This window comes from Oncorhynchus mykiss, chromosome 12 (genome assembly GCF_013265735.2).
Source record: "Oncorhynchus mykiss isolate Arlee chromosome 12, USDA_OmykA_1.1, whole genome shotgun sequence".
Lineage (NCBI taxonomy): Eukaryota > Metazoa > Chordata > Actinopteri > Salmoniformes > Salmonidae > Oncorhynchus > Oncorhynchus mykiss.
In genome coordinates this window covers 80,836,058-80,854,876 of record NC_048576.1, presented here as the reverse complement: position 1 = coordinate 80,854,876, position 18,819 = coordinate 80,836,058, and the positions used below count along the sequence as shown (strand labels likewise).

The 18,819-nt window shown below is 39.9% G+C and overlaps 1 protein-coding gene across 1 annotated transcript; it reads right to left on the bottom strand.

Annotated features, from left to right (window-relative positions):
* Window positions 1–172: 172 nt before the first annotated feature.
* On the bottom strand, window positions 173–15,234 carry LOC110538587 (growth factor receptor-bound protein 2). The gene is made up of 9 exons (XM_021625491.2): window positions 14,850–15,234; window positions 7,685–7,759; window positions 6,325–6,460; window positions 6,002–6,093; window positions 5,751–5,870; window positions 2,871–3,060; window positions 2,406–2,501; window positions 2,058–2,174; window positions 173–1,835 (listed from the first exon to the last, which is right to left on the bottom strand). Exons 3-9 carry the CDS (start codon window positions 6,400–6,402, stop codon window positions 1,659–1,661), a joined length of 870 nt encoding a protein of 289 aa, XP_021481166.1. The 5' UTR covers window positions 6,403–6,460; window positions 7,685–7,759; window positions 14,850–15,234; the 3' UTR covers window positions 173–1,658.
* Between the last annotated feature and the right edge of the window lie 3,585 nt (window positions 15,235–18,819).

Sequence of the window (18,819 nt, the reverse complement as noted above, 5' to 3'; positions counted from 1 at the left end):
ACCACTGAGCTACTGCAAAATGTAGTTAAATTACTAGTTGAATTACATGTAGTTCACTATTACCCAACACTGCAGGTCGGGAATATACTGTAGTTCTCAGTGTCAGATCAATAGAATATTTTTTTGAAAATACTGTCCCAACTACAACAAAAAAATACTTAAATACATGTAATTTTGTCTTAAAAACATTTAAATTAAATACTGAAGAATTCCTATGGAAGACTGCTTCTGAGGAGTGACAATATGGCCGACCGGTGGTTTCAAAGCATCTCATTGGCCAATACATAGCATCAGCAAGCCAGGGTTTATATACATCATTGTTTTAATTTAGACAGACACAAGCATACCCAAACTGACATTGTAAATTTGGTAGTTCACTAACAAGACATAATTTGCTATGGCGACCTTACAATTAAAAGCAAGCACTACAAACAATACAAAAAGGTAGCAATACAAAAAGTGTAATTCCATACAGTAAATGTGTGGCAGCATAGCTCCCAGTTTTCAACCTCCAATGGATATGACACTGTAGTTGGGTTGTGGAAGTTCCCTTACAAACAGGGGCGGACTTAATGATTTGGGTGGACAACATTTTGTTATGGGTTTTATAGTAAAGACATCATTTAACTGTAAAAAGAAATGACCTTTTAATGTGCCATTTTTGTTTAACCTGTAACCTTTATTTAACTAGGCAAGTCACTTAACAAATTCTTATTTACAATAACGGCCTACCAAAAGGCAAAAGGCCTCCTGTGGGGGCGGGGGCTGTGATTAAAATGAACACAAGTCATGATGTTTCCATCTGATTGTCAAACAATCACTTCTTAAAGTAGCATCCAAACAATTTCCTTCAATTTGCAAGTGACAAACTATCTCATTGGAGATGATCCGATTATCCTAGTGAGCCAAACAACGCCCCTGTCTTTCTATATGGTTCCAATGTATCTGATTCTGTCTGGCCAAAAAGCGTATGACATGCCATGCTCTGTTTGGCCAGATTGCATCAGATACATTGTCTACACATACATGTCTTCTGACTCGATGACAATGTCAGTATTACAAGCAGCACTTGTAGAAGAAATGGATTAACTTACAACATTTTTCTGTTAAATCTTCTTTCTTTCCTTTTATTTTCACTGGTTGCGTTAATTGCACATTTCTCTGCCCCGCTGTGAAAGCATCTCATTGATACAGCTTAATTACAATGAAAGTCAAATTTGCAATCATATCGCGTGAAACAATGCACAGGAACTCTGTCAAGGTGGAATAGTCCATTATTATAAACCAGTTGTGAGGTCTCATGCGGAGACATTATTGGGGAAAAGAAGAAGATTGCTAGTATTTTATTATTATGCCCAGCTCATAAGGCACCTTGATGATGTGAGGCCTGAGGCAATTGCCTCTTCTGCCTAATGGTAAGTCCGCCTCTGCTTATAAATCAATGTCATTTAGGTATGTCAATTGTTTCATGCTGAGCACCAGCTTTAAAATAAAAATAAATGTGTGAGCATATGTTATCAGAAATCATATGTGAACCAATTTATTTTTAGTCCTACAGTTTGGGCTGCTGAAGTTTCTGTGTGTTGCCTGACTCTTATCATCACAGTCCATATGATTGGAGAAGCCCAAAGAGCGACTTTTCTCTCTCTAAGCTTTCCTCATAATGGTGTGGTATAGTTGGCAGGGAACAGACCACTTTTATCCCGCAATCTTCCTTTCCACCACGATGGATCAGAGTGATCCAAAATGTCAATGACATCACCTGCACGGAAGCCAAGCTCGTCCCCTTCCTCCGCTGTGAAGTTGTACACTGCTTTCACCTGTATGACTGCCCTCTGGTACACACACACACACACACACACACACACACACACACACACACACACACACACGCACACGCACACACACACACACACACACACACACACACACACACACACACACACACACACACACACACACACCTGTGTTAGGTAATAGCTGGCCATAAGAACCAGTAATTTCAGAGGACATCAAGGATGAGCCCCCATTTACTGACTACAGTAGGCTTAATGTACCTGTGGATGAGGCATGGTTTCAGATGTCCTTTGGGGGGCTGGGAGAGAGGTTAGGGGGGTGTTTCTACCAGGGGTGCCTATGGTGTGAGCCCTCACCTCCATCCCAGGTCTCTTACTCTGGGGGAAGAGAGGAGAGAGGTTGAACTCAAGTCAGACTCTAACCTTTAAATCAACCTACAGCATGTCTCAGAATCACAGTAAAACATTACAAACCCGATGAAATCAAATAAAAGCAATGACATGGTTTTACATGACCATGGTACATAGCAGCTTCTGAAAAACCGACATGATTCAAAAGACTGCATTGTAGGTAGTGTAGGTTTGTACTTTGGGGTGAGTGGTGTTTACCTGCTGACTGTGAGGAAGGTCTGAGGCCCTGCGGTGTGACGTGGCTGCAGTAGGGGCCCCATAGCTCCTCTCCTCAGGTAGACTCCCCCTCTTCAACTGACAACAGAAGGATGTGGACAGGAAAGGGTTAATAAAGGCCCAGTGCAGTCAAAATGTCGTTTTTATATCCTATTGTACAACAGCTGATGAAACTAACAAAAACGTTTGATCAGTGTTATTTCCTGATAGTTGCTGGTTGAAAGTACAATCTACACAGGACCTTCTGTGTAGAGGTTTGATTTTCCATGGTGACATCACCATGCAGTACATTGGTTAATTGACCATTCTGGTGCAATAGCTCACTGATTTCAGTTCCTGTATGTGTGCTTGAGAATACAGAAGATACAGAAGAGTGGGAAGTCAAGAAAGGGAAGGAAGGCTTCACTAAAGAGTTGATTGAACTGAGATAATATACGGCTGAAATACCGGTTGGGGTGCAGATGGGCTCTGGTCATCCCGGCTACCGTCTCTAAGGTAGATGTCCCGTTGCTTGGAGATGGAGGTGTTCTTGTAGAAGTCCACCAGCTTGTTGAGGGAAGTGAATTTCTCTGACCACAGGAAGTAGTGGCCTTTGCTGTCCTTCATCACTTTGAAATGCTGCACGTCAAACTCATGTCTGAGGGGAAAGGTTTTATATATCAGTGAAGCATGTCACAACACAACATCTGGCCTCTTAGTCATACAGTACAATGCAGGTTTAGGGTCAATTCCAGTCAATTCAGGAAGTACACTGACATTTCAATTTAAATGATTTTCAATGAGGAAGATTTGGAATTTGAATTTGGTTTAGTGTCTGAATTAATTGGAATTGAAATGGAATTTACCCCAACCCTGGTTGACACTGCCTGGGACTATTTGTATATGTCATTTGTGTCGATTTGTGATAAGCATGCCCCTGTGAAGAAATTCAGAATCATTGGAAGGGACAATCCCTGGGTTTCAGATAACTTGGCAGAATTAATTAGAAAGAGAAATATCTCTTGGTTTCAAGCTAGACATACAAATGCTCCTGTTGACTGGGCCTCCTTCAGAGCGCTAAGAAACAAATACACAGTATTGATCAGGAAGTCCAAATCAGATTACTATTTAGATGCAGTCGATTAGATGAACCTAAACAACCCTACCAAGTTCTGGAAGCTAATCAGATCAGTGTCAGGTTCTAATGCATCCTCTGGCCTTCCTGACCATTTAATGATGGATTCTAATGAAGTGAAGGACAAAGCCGATGTTGTAGGGGTTTTAACAAGCACTTCATATCTGCTGGTTCAGTTTTTGATAATGGTGGGCCCAGGCCTCTAATGTAAGCTCTGTTACAGTCAACTATGATATAGGCCCTCATGTGAACCATTTGATCTTTGAGCCTGTTTCTTATACTGAGGTCTATAAAGCACTAAAGGCAATAGACACTAAAAAGTATGCAGGTCCAGACAACTTGGATCCCTACCTCTTAAAGATAGCAGCTGGTATTATTACTGAACCTGTGGCTCACATTTTCAACTTGAGTCTCTTGTCTCTTGACCAATTCCATACCCGGCATTTGGAAATCAGCTTATGTCCTCCCGCTGCTAAAGGGTGGAGATCTCTCAGATGCTAAAAACTATGGTTCTATCTCTAAACTCACTATCCTGGCCAAAGTCTATGAATCCCTAGTGAACTCACAGTTAAAAAACATCTTAATTGAAAATAACATACTGAGCAGGGTTCAGTCTGGCTTTAGATTGGGGCACAGCACCACAACTGCAACTATGGCAGTGGCAAATAACATCATTAATGCACTTGATAAAAAGCAATATTGTGCTGCTCTCTTTGTGGATTTAGCAAAGGCCTTTGATTCAGTTGACCATTAATTGTTGCTAGCTAGACTCAGAAACATTGGTCTCAGTGAAGGGGCAGTAAATTGGTTTAGGAACTATCTTTCTGACAGAACACAATGTGTATATACTGACAATCACAAGTCTAGCTTTCTAGAGATTAATAGAGGTGTGCCTCAGGGTTCCATTTTAGCTCCTGTGTTGTTCTCAATTTTTATTAACGATTTTGGAAATGGGATGCAACCAGCAAAGTTACATCTATATGCAGATAATACAGTCATATATTCATGTGCTCCTTCTCTGGTTCAGGCTGTTGAAGAGCTCCAGACTGCTTTTCAGTCACTGCAGGCCTCCCTTTATGGTCTCAAACTAGTCTTGAATGTACAAAAAACTAAATTCATCACCTTTACAGGAGCTAAAACTCTGCCAGAGAACGTTAGCATTGTCACATCTGGTGGCTTATCCATTGAAAAAGTGTCATCCTACAAACACCTAGGTATTTGATTGGATGACAAGTTGTCCTTTAACGTTCATGAGGATAATCTTGTGACAAAGCTTAAATTGAAATAAGGCTTGCTTCCCGCTTATGGCTAGAAAGAAGCTTGTTCAAGCTATTTTTATCTCTGTCATTGATTATGGTGACTTGTTGTATATGCATGCAGCCTCCTCCGTCTTACAGAGACTGGACTCTGTTTATCATGCATCCTTGCGCTTTTTTACAAATGCCAAGTCACTCACCCACCATTGGTAGGTTGGACCTCACTTTACATGCGCAGAAAGATACATTCGTATGTTTTCATCTACAAAACCCTTTTGGGTAAACTCCCTCTTTACCTCTGTAGTCTGGTCTCCTTCACCACCAGCAGTTACCATACCCGGTCTGCTAGGTGGTTGCTACTTAAAGTCCCCAGGACATTCACAGTATTAGGCAAGACTGCCTTCTCTTTTTGTGCACTAGACACATGGAATAATCTACAATCCATGTTTCATCTAGATATGTAGTGCCACTGAATGGAATAGTCTACAATCCATGTTTCATCTAGATATGTAGTGCCACTGAATGAATTTAAAATATTGATGGGAGACTTTTTTAGGCTGGATCATGTTGTTTTAATTCTGTAATGTATTGAATGTTGCTGCCTTCTTGGCCAGGTCTCCCTTGAAAAAGAGACTCTGGGTCTCAATGGGCTTATCCTGGTTAAATAAAGTTTAAATAAACAATGATAGGATGTGATGAGTTATGATTCAAACAATTTAGTTGTGTCCTGTCCTATTCCATAAATCCAAAGTCAACTGTTTCTCTGGTGCAGTACTTTCATTGTCCCCTGCTGGCTTATGTTAGATATTGCAAGGAAAAGCTGTACCAATAATATCAAGTATAGCCTACAGAAACTGAATTCTTCCCCTGGCTCATAGACATTTCATAAGAAATGTAGTTTTGTAATCAGTGAGTTAGCTCCCTGTAATATCCTGGCCTGAAACTACACCCACCCACCTGACAGAGATGGAGAATTCTCCAGGGGAGCTCTGACTGCCACGGATCAAGAATCCCCCCACCTCCCTAGACATCAGGAGCTCCTCAGCAGAGCTGCGGCTTGCCGTCTCCTTGAACCAGCTGGACAGAGAGAGATACAGTATACAGATGTGGCTATACTGTACTTACTTTAAGCATACAAACTCATGTTGTATGTGTGTGTTCAAATACATTTTATGGATGAGAATGACTAAACCTTAACTTTATTTCACCTTGGGATTTGTCTCTCAATGTAGTTTTGGGGCACAAAGCCTTCCTGTCCATGCAGCTCTGCCTTAAACCACTCATCTTGACTACCTAGAATCTGATTAGGGAACAAAGATATACAAAAACAACAGATCTCACTGTTTCGGTTTAATATTACAGCAGAATACAACAGTAGAACTTTGTGTGCAGAATTTAGGAATTAGATTAGTGGAATGTGTCTTTAAAGCCAAGTCCCACACTCAGTTGTACTACTCCCATTCTTTAGTCTTACTATGGCACGCTGTTCTGAATTGTAATGTGTCTCCTCCCATTCTCAGGTCATACTCACTTTCAGGATGTCTCCCTTTCGGAAGCTCAGCTCATCCTCAGCCGTAGCATTAAACTCGTACTTTCCTCTGGCTTCCATGGCGAGCGGTGGAAGGGTCAAAGAGTTGGAATAGGGATGCAGAAGGACTGCAGTCGGTCTATGGAATGAGATGAGTCAGGGAGAGTTGTGGGTTGGTAGTTTCAAAGTAAGCCAACTATACAGTGCAGTCAAACATGTTATTTCCTATGTTTTAGATATATTTCGACACTGAGGTTGGAATAATATTGTGTATTTGTGAAAATGATGATACGTAGTCTATAGCTTACTATTTTAATTGAGACTACACACATGATGCATAGTCTATAGCTTACTATTTTAATTGAGACTACACACACACCTGATCATAGCCACAGGAAGTATGGGTGCTGAGAGTGCTGCAGCACCCCCTAAAAACAATAATTATTTAAAAATGCAAAAAACAATGTTTTACTAGTCCTGTATGAAAGACCAATACAGCTGTCTGTAGCATTTTCAAAAACATATTCTCATCCCCAAAATTGTCTGTCTGATCGCCAGCTTCCACCTGCAGCATGAACAATTATAACCGCGCCTCAATGATCTCTGTCAGACCGGCAGCCCTCTACCTCTTTGCCAATAACAGCTACAGTTTTCAGTTTTCTCCTCCTCACTCAGACTACTCCCAGAGAGTCCTAGCCTACTTCTAGCTAAGAAGCTATTTTTGTTTCTTTTTGACCATTTTAATTGAAAAAAATCCCAGTAAGGTACTTAATTGTTAATCAGAAATGATTTGATATTGAGATGAAAATGGCTGCATTAGACATTTAAGTCCTTAGCTCCTATATGCTCCTTTAAGGAACATAGGCCTACAAATAACTGCACTGTTTAAACAGCTTACAGCAGGTATACTTGTATTTTAGGTCGATATTGCCAGTAACTTAACTCTGGAGGGGTAATTCTGCTAAGGTGGTGCAGTGGTGGTTTGCAAAATACAATTGTTACCAGCCTAGACTAGACTATGCTGTACATTCTGTAATCTGTGAATATTGCACCTGGGGCTGTAACAACCAGTGCATGGGGAAATACATTCAGTGGGATAAAACGCAAAAAAAAAAAATTGAAATGGAGGAGATGACATGAGAGGAGTTGTGCAATAAGAACACAGATTTAGTTTCAAAATCCTTTGGTTCAGTTGTATCCTTCTGAACACAACCCTAAGTATAACTTTAGATAAATATATCCCATTCCTAGCTATGAAGTTTAGATATGGAAAATGAGAAATAAAGAAATGGGGAAACTGGAAAATCATTTAAAATGGAAGCAAAACAGAGAAAAGTTGTCTGAGCCAGACACTTCCCCTTACCTTCTGTCACGAAGCTGAGGAGAGAACAATTCTTGTTTCGGTAGTTCGTAGCATTCACCATGTGGTAATGTTTACCTACGGGATACATAAACAGACATGAGCATGGAGGAACAGGCAGAAGAGCGAGTCAGAGGAGGACAAACAACATCAGGAGCTGTCCATTTCCCCTTTCAATTAAGTAAAAAAAAAAAACGGTGTAATTTTTAGAGATTGAAATCTCATGATGGTAATTATCTTTGATGTTCAATTTGCTGCTCTCCCACGTGTGTGTGGTTGAAGGGGGGTCTGCAGTGTATGCTCCAAAATCACATACATTATCCATCCCCAGAACCATAGATACACACAAGATTACATACAATTTCATAAATATATCCCTACCTCTCTACCTATTCAGCCATCAGACACCGGAGGGAGCCAATACCAGCGCTGTAGTATCAGCTTCTATTGCTCACCACGGCTCCAATCCTATACCCTGATTAAAACTCCTACTCTGCAGTAAAATACCCCTACTGTTCCCCCTCTCTGTCTTATTCAGAGCGGATATGAGTGAGGGTAGATAGATGATAATGAGAATCATTCACAGAGCTCTACTAAGCCGGATGGAAGGCCTCATAAACAAGATGAGGACAACTGAAGATGAAATTCAATTACATGTAGAAAGTTGTTTTAACTCTGTGTGTTTCTGTCAAACCCAGATGTATCTCTTTCTCTCCCTTTTTTTTTACCAGACAGGAACTATTCATTAAACCAGAAGAGGAGACTCTCCTCTGTCTCCCTCTCTAAAGTCAACACAACATATTCACTTATTGATAGTAATAGCTCACATATCAGTTTAATAGAATTGTTTTATTTAAATGTAACCTTTATTTAACTAGGCAAGTCAGTTAAGAACAAATTACTATTTACAATGACGGCCTACTCTGGCCAAATCCGGATGACGCTGGGACAATTGTGCGCCGCCCTATGGGACTCCCAATCACTGCCAGATGTGATACAGCCTGGATTCGAACCAGGTACTATAGTGACACCTCTTGCACTGAGATGCAGTGCTTCAGACTGCTGTGCCACTCGGTAGCCCACATATGATAACAATAGTATTTTTTCTTGGGGGTGCAAGGAGAAGGTCAAGGGATATCACCACACATTCCATTGACATAAATTCAACAAATTGTTTAATCTAAATTATTCCCACTTCAGTTGAACCATGTGTGTACACAGAAACGCACTCAATCTGTGTTATTTAACTCCTTCGCTCCATAAAACCATGTACCGTAAACACAGTAAAACATGCATGCAGCCAAACAAGCACTTCAGTTTTAAATCACTTGCCTCACCGAATGGCTCTAATGTTTAACTAATGAAGTGAACCTCCTGATTCCATTGCAGATTAGCCCTCATAAACATTATCAATATAACTCTTACTTTTGATTTTAGATAAAACATATCCCAGCAGCTTGCTGAAAAAGCATATACATAAACTGCATACATCCAACAAATCTCAAAATACTGTCAACTGCACTGACGAGAGAGATATAGTAAGGTAAGACACTACACTGACGAGAGAGATATAGTAAGGTAAGACACTACACTGACGAGAGAGATATAGTAAGGTAAGACACTACACTGACAAGAGAGATATAGGAAGGTAAGACACTACACTGACAAGAGAGATATAGTAAGGTAAGACACTACACTGACGAGAGAGATATAGTAAGTGTCATGACTGTCCTGATCAGGTCAGGTTACAGGAGACCACAACCCTACAGATTATCTCTCAACGCCAACAGAGGAGGAGAGATCTAGGGGTCTGAAGATGTAGGGGTTTTATGACCCCTCACACCCCTGGTAAATCTCAGGCCACAGACAAATTCCTTTGTCCTGTTACTATGGAGAACCAGCCTCAGAACATTAAACATGAAATAAAGGGACTTTGGAACAATGGTTTCCGTCAGCCACAAAGGTGGTAGATGGAATATGAAAATGTATGTAATTTTTGTTTTGTTATTAAAGGTTAATAGATGACGTTATTATGAAAACATTGTAACGTGAAGAGCTTTCCTAGTATATGTTTGATGTTTATACATTGTACGTTGTGTGGAAAATGTCCAAATCAAAGGGAATGTTTTGGTAAAGATGAAATGTTAAGTTAGTTGTCTAAAATTGGATTTGAAAAAAACCTAGACCTTGCTCTTAACTTGGTATGCCCAGAGAATTGCCCTAAATGCGATTACACCCACTTCTGACCCAAGGTTATAAAACCTGTGAGTAAAGAATTAACAGAAGACTACGTGACCCAAGCTGCAGCCAAGGTCTAAAAAGTAAACGAACCCAGAACGCAACACAAGTTTGAAAACAAATAAATATTTTTCTACCCAAGCTACGGATAAGTAGCTGTGTCTAAGCAGGTGAATTCAAGCCGGACCCCCTTAGCATCCAATCCCAGCGAATCGTGGTATCTAAAAGGTTTCATTCCTATGCTGTGAACTCTGAGCTACAGAGCTGTCTGTCCTCAGAAGACCCCTTCCAGAGCAAGGTTGAGGGAACAGACTCCTAAGCCAAAAGGACACTGACATCGTGAGGACGACCAGAAAGGTGCGCTGGAGAAGTGCGTCATCGAGCAGCCTGAACGGAACCCTGAACGGTCCACGCAGAGAATCCTCAGAGGTCTACCCCACGTAATTACATCATTATATTCTGACCCATAAGAGCGGCAGTTTGGGGCAAGGCTAGGGTTAGAATAGCATATCTGACAAATTCACCCAAATGTATATTTCTCTCGTGTACTTTCTTTTTCCTCTCTCTCTTTGAAATCCCCATTTTGGGTAACATGCGCCATAGTGTGTTGGCCCGTTATACTAAGTTCTAGTCAATAGCCTATAATGTGTTTTGTCTATGTGTATCTTTTATCATCATTTTAGATTTTTGTAAATAAATATTAAACTAAGATTGGTGTGGTACGAACTCATTGGTGAGACCCGAGTCCGTGCAGATTCACGGACTGTACAACGTTCAGAACAAGATTGTAGAGGTAACTGGTTAATTAGAGGCTGTTGTAAAATCGATATTCTGATGTTTTTTGCGTTAATTTGGGAAATAGAAACTCAATAAAAACTTATTTTCCCATGGTGCCCCAGGTTAATGAGTTAATAATTGCTTGATTCAGTTAATCACGCAATTAGAAACATTTAATCATTCGATGAACAACAGTCGTCACATTAACTAATACAATGTCGCGACATAAGGTAAGACTGACGAGAGAGATATAGTAAGATAAGACACTACACTGACCACCACAAAACCCCTTACCCCAATGAGCATAAACCACTGATAAAATCTTTGCAAAAAACACTGGTCAAATACATCCCACAAACCACTTAATCATTCTGCTGTCAGGACAATTCTGCTATTAGACAGCCGTGAACACACACACACACACACACACACACACACACACACACACACACACACACACACACACACACACACACACACACACACACAGACAGACAGACAGAACCTTGTTGTTGTCACTCTAGAGCCCTCAAACTCAACTCTGGACATCAAAGCCAGTTCCACTGCATTTGTTTATTGTTCCCCTCTAATTAAGGACGGATTTAGACCTGGGCCACCAGGTGTGTGCAATTAATTATCAGGTAGAACAGAAAACCAGCAGGCTACGGACCTCACAGGGTAAGAGTTGAGTGCTCTAGAACAGGTATTTGTACAAGCAATGCCGTCGGGGGTACGCCAAATTAAAATGTGATTCACATTTTTTTTAAATAATAATAATAATATTTGTTTTTCTTCACATTTTCAAACAGTCCATTTATATTTTCCAACGGGGCTATACATTTGGGTGAAGATTTTTTATTGCCTGATTAGCCTCGTTTCACTGCCAAAAATAAAATTAAACCATCTAGTGTTCAGTGAAATAACAACACAATGTCAAATACAGGTAGCCTAGACAAATAATTAACATCCAATCACATTAACTGTCACTCTCTCGCTGGAATTCCACTAACGGTCCATATGTAGCCAAACGTAGCTGCTGCTCATATTGGTATCTGTACTTATGGTGCAAAAGCCTTGACAAGGAGACATAGTGGAGTGGTAACGCACATGCAAGCAGTTGCTTCAGATGCCACTTGGGTACACTGTAGCATCCACTGAGAGGCTCTTGCTGCCAAGGGAATGCCTGACAGCTTGAAAGACATTTTGGGCACTACAGTCAAAATGGTTAACTTTGTTAAAGCAAGGCCCCTGAACTCTTGTGTATTTGCTGCACTATGCAATGATATGGGCAGCGACCATGTAACGCTTTTACAATATACAGAAGTGTGCTGGTAATCAAGGGGCAAAGTATTGACACGTTTTTTAAATTGAGAGACGAGCTTAAAGTTTTCTTTACTGACAATAATTTTCACTTGTCTGACCGCTTGCATGATGATGAGTTTCTCACATGACTGGCCCATCAGGGTGATGTTTTTTCTCACCTGAATGATCTGAACCTAGGATTACAGGAACACTCTGCAACTATATTCAATGCGCAGGACAAAATTGAGGCTATGATTAAGAAGTTGGAGCTCTTCTCTGTTTGCATTAACAAGGACAACACAGGTCTTTCCATCATTGTATGATTTTTTGAGTGCAAATGAACTCAAGCTTACGGACAATGTTAAATGTGATATAGCGAAGCACCTGAGTGAGTTGGATGCGTAATTATGCAGGTACTGGATGACACAAACAACTGGATTCGTTATCCCTTTCATACCCAGCCTCCAGTCCACTTACCGATATCTGAACAAGAGTGCCTCATCGAAATTGCAACAAGTGGCTCTGTGAAAATGTTATTTAATCAGAAGCCACTGCCAGATTTCTGGATTGGGCTGTGCTCAGGGTATCCTGCCTTGGCAAATCACGCGGTTAAGACACTGATGCCCTTTGCAACCACGTACCTATGTGAGAGTGGATTCTCAGCCCTCGCTAGACTGTGTGTGGGAAAGGATTTAAGACTGAACTCTCTCCAATGCAACCCACCATTGCAGAGTTATGTGCATCCTTTCAAGAACACCTTTCTCATCAACCTGTGGTGAGTTATTGACAATTTTCGATTAACAAATAAGGTTTTATATGTAAGATGGTTAAATAAAGAGATAAATTATATTATTATTTGTGCTCTGGTCCTATAAGAGCTCTTTGTCACTTCCCACAAACTGGGTTGTGACAAAAACTCACACTCATTCTTATGTTAGATAAATGTATCGTATAGTGTGTGTGTGGCAGGCTTACGATGATGGCAAAAAACAACATTGTAGAGTGCGCTGACCCTGGTGCTAGAGGGGGTACGCAGCTGGAGGTTGAATGTTTGAAGGGGTACGGGACTATAAAACGTTTGGGAACCACTGCTCTAGAGGATGGAAGTCTCAAACATGTAAAACAGTAACAAAACAGTAGCCGAGTCCCCTGGGAAGAGACAGTGCAGAGCAGAGGGGATCTACTCTAGTAACATGTCACCAGTGAGGTGGGCCAGGGGCATGTTGGCAATGTGCCAACGTCCCTAGAGCTCCCCTGGTACGGTGACCTGGGTGAAGGGGATATTTCCAGTGGTTTCAACTCTCACTGCCCACATTCATTTTAGCTGGATTTTTTCTGCTCCCAACTGTTTTTTTCTTAGCACTTTTGTTCCTCTTCAACAGCCCAGTCGGTTGTTATATAGTCTTGTGGGGCCAAACATTTGACCATTAGTCAAAGAAATAGGATTATGATGTCTTAAACAGATATCTTTATTAAATAACAGACATTGTAGAAGTGGTAAGATCTATTACGGAGTAGCGTGCATCATTTTCTTTGTTGGAAATGTTAGAAACGGTAAGTTTTATAATTAAGGATTTACATTATGCAAAGCCTAACTATGTGAAGGCGCTAAACATTTCTCTACACTTCACCAATCAGAGATTAGTGAGGAATGTGCAGAATGTGTTTTTGAGAGTAACTATGACATCCAACTACCCAGCACTGAGGAGAACAGCACTAGACAATACTGCATTACCATTTATAAATATCCATCCATTCTCAATTATGGGAAATCCAAATTCAACAAGTTCTATATATTTTAGTAAACAACAATTTACCACCATGTAAAGCATTGAAAGATCCAGTGATACTGTACTGTTTGTGATCTATTTGACACACCATAGTAGCTCACACTATGTCAATTAGACTGACATGGCTAGCCTACTATGATTGAATCGAGGACCTTGTTTTAGCAAAAAAAACAACCCCGAAAAAACATGAACTTATAAAGCTTGCTCAATAGTGCACCTGTCCTCTTCAGTGGCTTTCTATTTTAACTGAGTTTCATGTAAAAAAAAAACACATTATGAACATACTTCCTCATCACATAAATACAACTATTGTTGAACTTATCTCCTACTACTTATACATTACCACATCCCAGAGGAGAAGCTATATGAGGAAAAAACGTTCAAACAAAAAGCTATTTCAAAATACCTTTCACATCACCATGGCATGGGCAGGGGGACTATCTGTAAAGTTAGTTTTCAAATAATTTAGCAATAATGAAAATATTTCAACTGTTAGGTCAAACATAATATCCTTGTTGTTATATGTTTATAATAGCATTGCATAATATGGTAACAAGTTGTCTCATAGCCTACTTATGTGCTCCAGAACTATATTGCATATCCTTTTCACCAATGTCTGTGGACAACTGTTGGTTACTGGGGACAGTTATTGATTGTATCAAACAGGTAGTTAAAGTTCTCTATGTGGCACTTATTTCAATTTCAGAATATAAAAGATTTCAAACAAATTATAGGGATACCACTCTTGAGAGAGAGACAGTTTTCTAACCATTAAAGAGCAATGATTCACAATTCAGATGAGAGGAAGCTGACTAATTATTATAATTAATTACATTACAGAAAAAGTGGAGTGGGTATGACTGTAACAGCTGTTCATAAGATTAGAGCAGTGTCTTCAAGCCAGCATGACATTATAAGAGGTTTGGTCATTTTGGTGATATGATTTGGCTACCCATATAACAGTGGGTATATTACATTTGCATTTATGGTTACATCACGTATGTAAGAATAATCTAGCTTTCTTCAAATGGGTAAACTGTATATTGCAAAATTATATTTACCTTTATCTCATGTAAAGAGCCACGCGTTGACAGTCACAAGAGGCCGGGAAATTTACGCAGTCAGACAGGGCTTTGCCTACTAGATCATAATTTCAGTCAAAATTTCGCAAGTTCGCATCAAAAGGAAAACGTCATATTCGTAAAATCATAAAGGTTAAATAAAACAAATCCGTTAAAGACTGTTTACTTCCGCGTCCTTTCATTGAAGTATAACAAAGCCGAGACTTTCGAGTTCCCTCTCCAACACGCACAATAGAAGAAAGTCCCACCGCGGAGATGAACCAGTTACTTGCACTTGGTTAGTGACCGCCTCTTTTCAAAAGGAACTTTTGGACTTTACCTCAAAAATGCTGATGAATAGAACAGATAATTTTCATAATGTGACAATAAATAATAAAGGCGTATGCACTTGGTTAGATACCGCCCCTTTTCAAAATGAACTTTTGTACTTGACCACAAACATTCTGAGGCACTGCATCTCAGTGCAAGAGGCATCACTACAGTCCCTGGTTCGAATCCAGGCTGTATCACATCCGGCCGTGATTGGGAAGTCCCATAGGGAGGCGCACAATTGGCCCAGCGTCGTCCGGGTTTGGCCGGGGTAGGCCGTCATTGTAAATAAGTTCTTAACTGATAATTTGTTCTTAACTGATTTTCCTAGTTAAATAAAGATTAAATAAAATAAAAATACATTTAAATGAATAATGTGACAATATGTAATGAAGGCTTATTGCATGAGATGAAACATTATGATTTACACAAGCAAACACACACACAGTATAGACTTTATTCCTGTGATCTTCCATGTGTCTTTCGGATAGGCAAATTAATGCTCCTTGGCATCATCTTGAACATGTCCAAATGTTTCACATTCTTTCAGATGGCATGCATGAAGATCTCATTGGAAATGGGCTTCCCACGATAAAACATTGACACTCCTCAAACAAACTAAACTGAAGTTATCGAGCTCTATTTCAGTAACCTACTGTCTTTCTATGACAGATCATATAGGCTAATTCCTGTCTATATCAACACATATCAAAACATATCAATGTAGGCTTTCAAACCAATATAAGTTATATAATTCAGCCTGCATTATACAGTTAATGGAAACAGATGGCTTTGGAATTTGGTTATATAAAGTTATCTACAGTCCTCATATTTCTCTTTAGAAAAATGCATGTTTGGTGTGTTTTTTTGGGCTATACATTCATAACACATGCTGCTGACCATCATTATAGAGAGCAAGCAGGGAGTTTACTCCATGCAAAGAGGCTGAGGGATAGATAGTGTAGCTCTGCCGAAGGTGGCAGGTGGTACCTTAATTGGGGAGGATGGGCTCTTAATAATGGCTGGAACGGAATAATGGAATGGTATAAAACACATGCTTTCTGTCCTCCACTTAGCAGTCTCTTGTGCAAGCCTTCACATGTTGCTAACTAAAGCTGCAGTCTGTGACAGGAAGTCAAACCCGTAGAGATTACAGCGTGGTTTCACTCTCAATTTTTTCTAGTTCAATATTATTTCTTGCTGACTCTAAAACTTGGTCCACTTGATGTTCTAGATGTAAATGACAAGTTATTTTTCACAGAGTAGAAATGACTATTCAAACTCCTCTTTTATTTTCTTCACACCAGTTGTAGTAAAGTTGAACTAAAGATCACCAGATTAAGTCAGCATAGTTGGCAATGAAATTCCACATAATATTGTTCAACTGTGACAGCAGCAGAGGACGGAATGTGAATGGACAGCAGAGTAAACATGACATTCAGTTGACATGGGGAAGTAATGTGTAAGCCCCCAGGGTTCAGTCTATAGCTGCACCTGCAGGCCCTCAGCTTAGCACGATTCAACCCTCAGAGCCAGAGCAGCAACAGGGGGAAAGTTTTGGACTAAGTAGTATAGATGATCTTTCTCTTTCAAACATCTGGCTTGAACTGTAAGTTTATGATAAACTGCACAACCTCTTTCTATAGTGACAACGGTGTATTGCACTGGAAGTGTGAAAATCTATAGTGACAGCCTTCCATTTAACTGTAGTTAACAATTTACAATTTGCAATGTTACAGTGCTTACGACAGCACCTAGTACAATGTCAACACAACATAATGAAGTGATAGAGAGAAAGAGGTGTGTCAGCATAATTTATTGCTAGGCAGGCAGGGTATAAATGTCCTGTTGTAATCGGACATATTTCTATTCACTTTTGCTAATGTTAAGAATATAATCAAATGTGAAACAATACTCAACAACACAAATAGTTAATAAAAAATAAACAACATAATCAAGGATTTAGTGCATATCAATGTCCTTCCAATTAATGGATTTGATGAAAACATCCAGCTGAACAAAACATGTAGGCCTACAGTAGATTTATGGAGAAGGGAATACTCTCCCATTTATTTACAGAGCTTTTGGTTTATATTTAAGCAATAAGGCCCGAGGGGGTGTTGTATATGGCCAATATACCACGGCTAAGGGCTGTTCTTAAGCACGACGCAATGCAGAGTGCCTGGATACAGCCCTTAGCTATGGTATATTGGCCATATACCACAAATCCCAGAGGTGCCTTAATGCTATTATAAACTGGTTACCAATGTAATTAGAGCAGTAAAAATGAATGTTTTGCCATACCCGTGAAATACCACGGTTGTCAGCCAATCAGCATTCAGGGCTCGAACCACCCAGTTTATAAAGCATTTTTTATCACTCTGCAGTAACAACATAATTAAACTATGGTCCCTGCAGGTTCGTCCAAAGCTTCTATGATGAGCAATATATCCAGTATATGGGAAATGTAATATTTTCTTCAAAAAATGTTTGTTTGTACTGATAATACATATTCTTACTTGAAAAAAATCTACAGCATTCTACGGAAATGCCAAACTCATTTTATGAAACGGGAACAAAAAGGGAACAAAAAAGGGAACAAAAAAATCATTTAAAATACCAGCATACTTTAAATGAATGCTTAGCTTGCTTTTACTATTTCAAAGCTATTAAGGCCGCGATTCAGACCAAACAGTGTTGAGTCTATTGCAAAATTCCTATTAAAGCTGCCTCTCTAAGAACCTTTCATCATCACACTCACATACTTTCAGTGGTGTGAAGTACTTATGTGAAAATACTTGAATGTACTACATAAGTGTATTTGTTTTGTATCTTTACTTTTACTCAAGAATGACATTTGGGTACTCTTTCCATCACTGAATACTTTACATGAGTGGTTCTTAAAAGGAGGAAGATTTCATTGGGATTTTGCAATAGACTCAACACTGTTTGTCCTGAATCCCCAGCCTAACTATGTCAGCAAACCAGCCAAACCTCATCTACAGCTGCAGGTTCCACACTCACTCACATCCGTTTGTGACCAACCAGCGGCGTAGTGAGTGTTTGTGTGTGTGTGTGTGTGTGTGTGCACGCGTGCACGTGCATGTGTGATTGTGTGTGTGTGTGACACCAGTGTCAGACACTTTCTGGTCATGAAATTATTTTAGCCACTAGATGGGGCCCTAAGCATAGAGCAAGAATGCCAAGAAGATCATCTAAGTTGGTGCAGTACATGTACAGCAGAGGAGGCTGGTGGGATGAGCTATAGGAGGACAGGCTCATTGTACTGGCTGGAATGGAATATAAGGAACAGGTAAAACATGTGGTTTACATATGTTGATGTGTTTGATACTTTGCATATGTTTGCGCCCATCCAGGAAGATAGATGACTCCTCATGGATATAACCCATTTTACATGGACATTGCCATTGAGGGCTTCCACCATTTTAAAGTAGTCAACTGGGTAGGAATTCCTATGAGTTGGGAGGAATCAGCCAAGGAAGAAGAAGAAGAAGACAATGTACTACTTTAAAATGGAGATAGCCTCAATTGAGCTGCCCATGCTGTCCCATACGTTATAATGGCACAGATACAAAGATGTGTCCTATAGCTAGCTCTATCCGTGCTCCTTTACTCAGTT

Excerpts from the sequence above, each read along its gene's own strand:
- LOC110538587 (XM_021625491.2), bottom strand. The coding sequence starts at position 6,402 with ATGGAAGCCAGAGGAAAGTACGAGTTTAATGCTACGGCTGAGGATGAG. Across the intron at positions 6,094-6,324 it reads GAAAGGGAGACATCCTGAAA|ATTCTAGGTAGTCAAGATGA; the intron begins GTGAGTATGACC and ends TTCCCTAATCAG. Across the intron at positions 2,502-2,870 it reads GCCCATCTGCACCCCAACCG|TTGAAGAGGGGGAGTCTACC; the intron begins GTATTTCAGCCG and ends TTCTGTTGTCAG.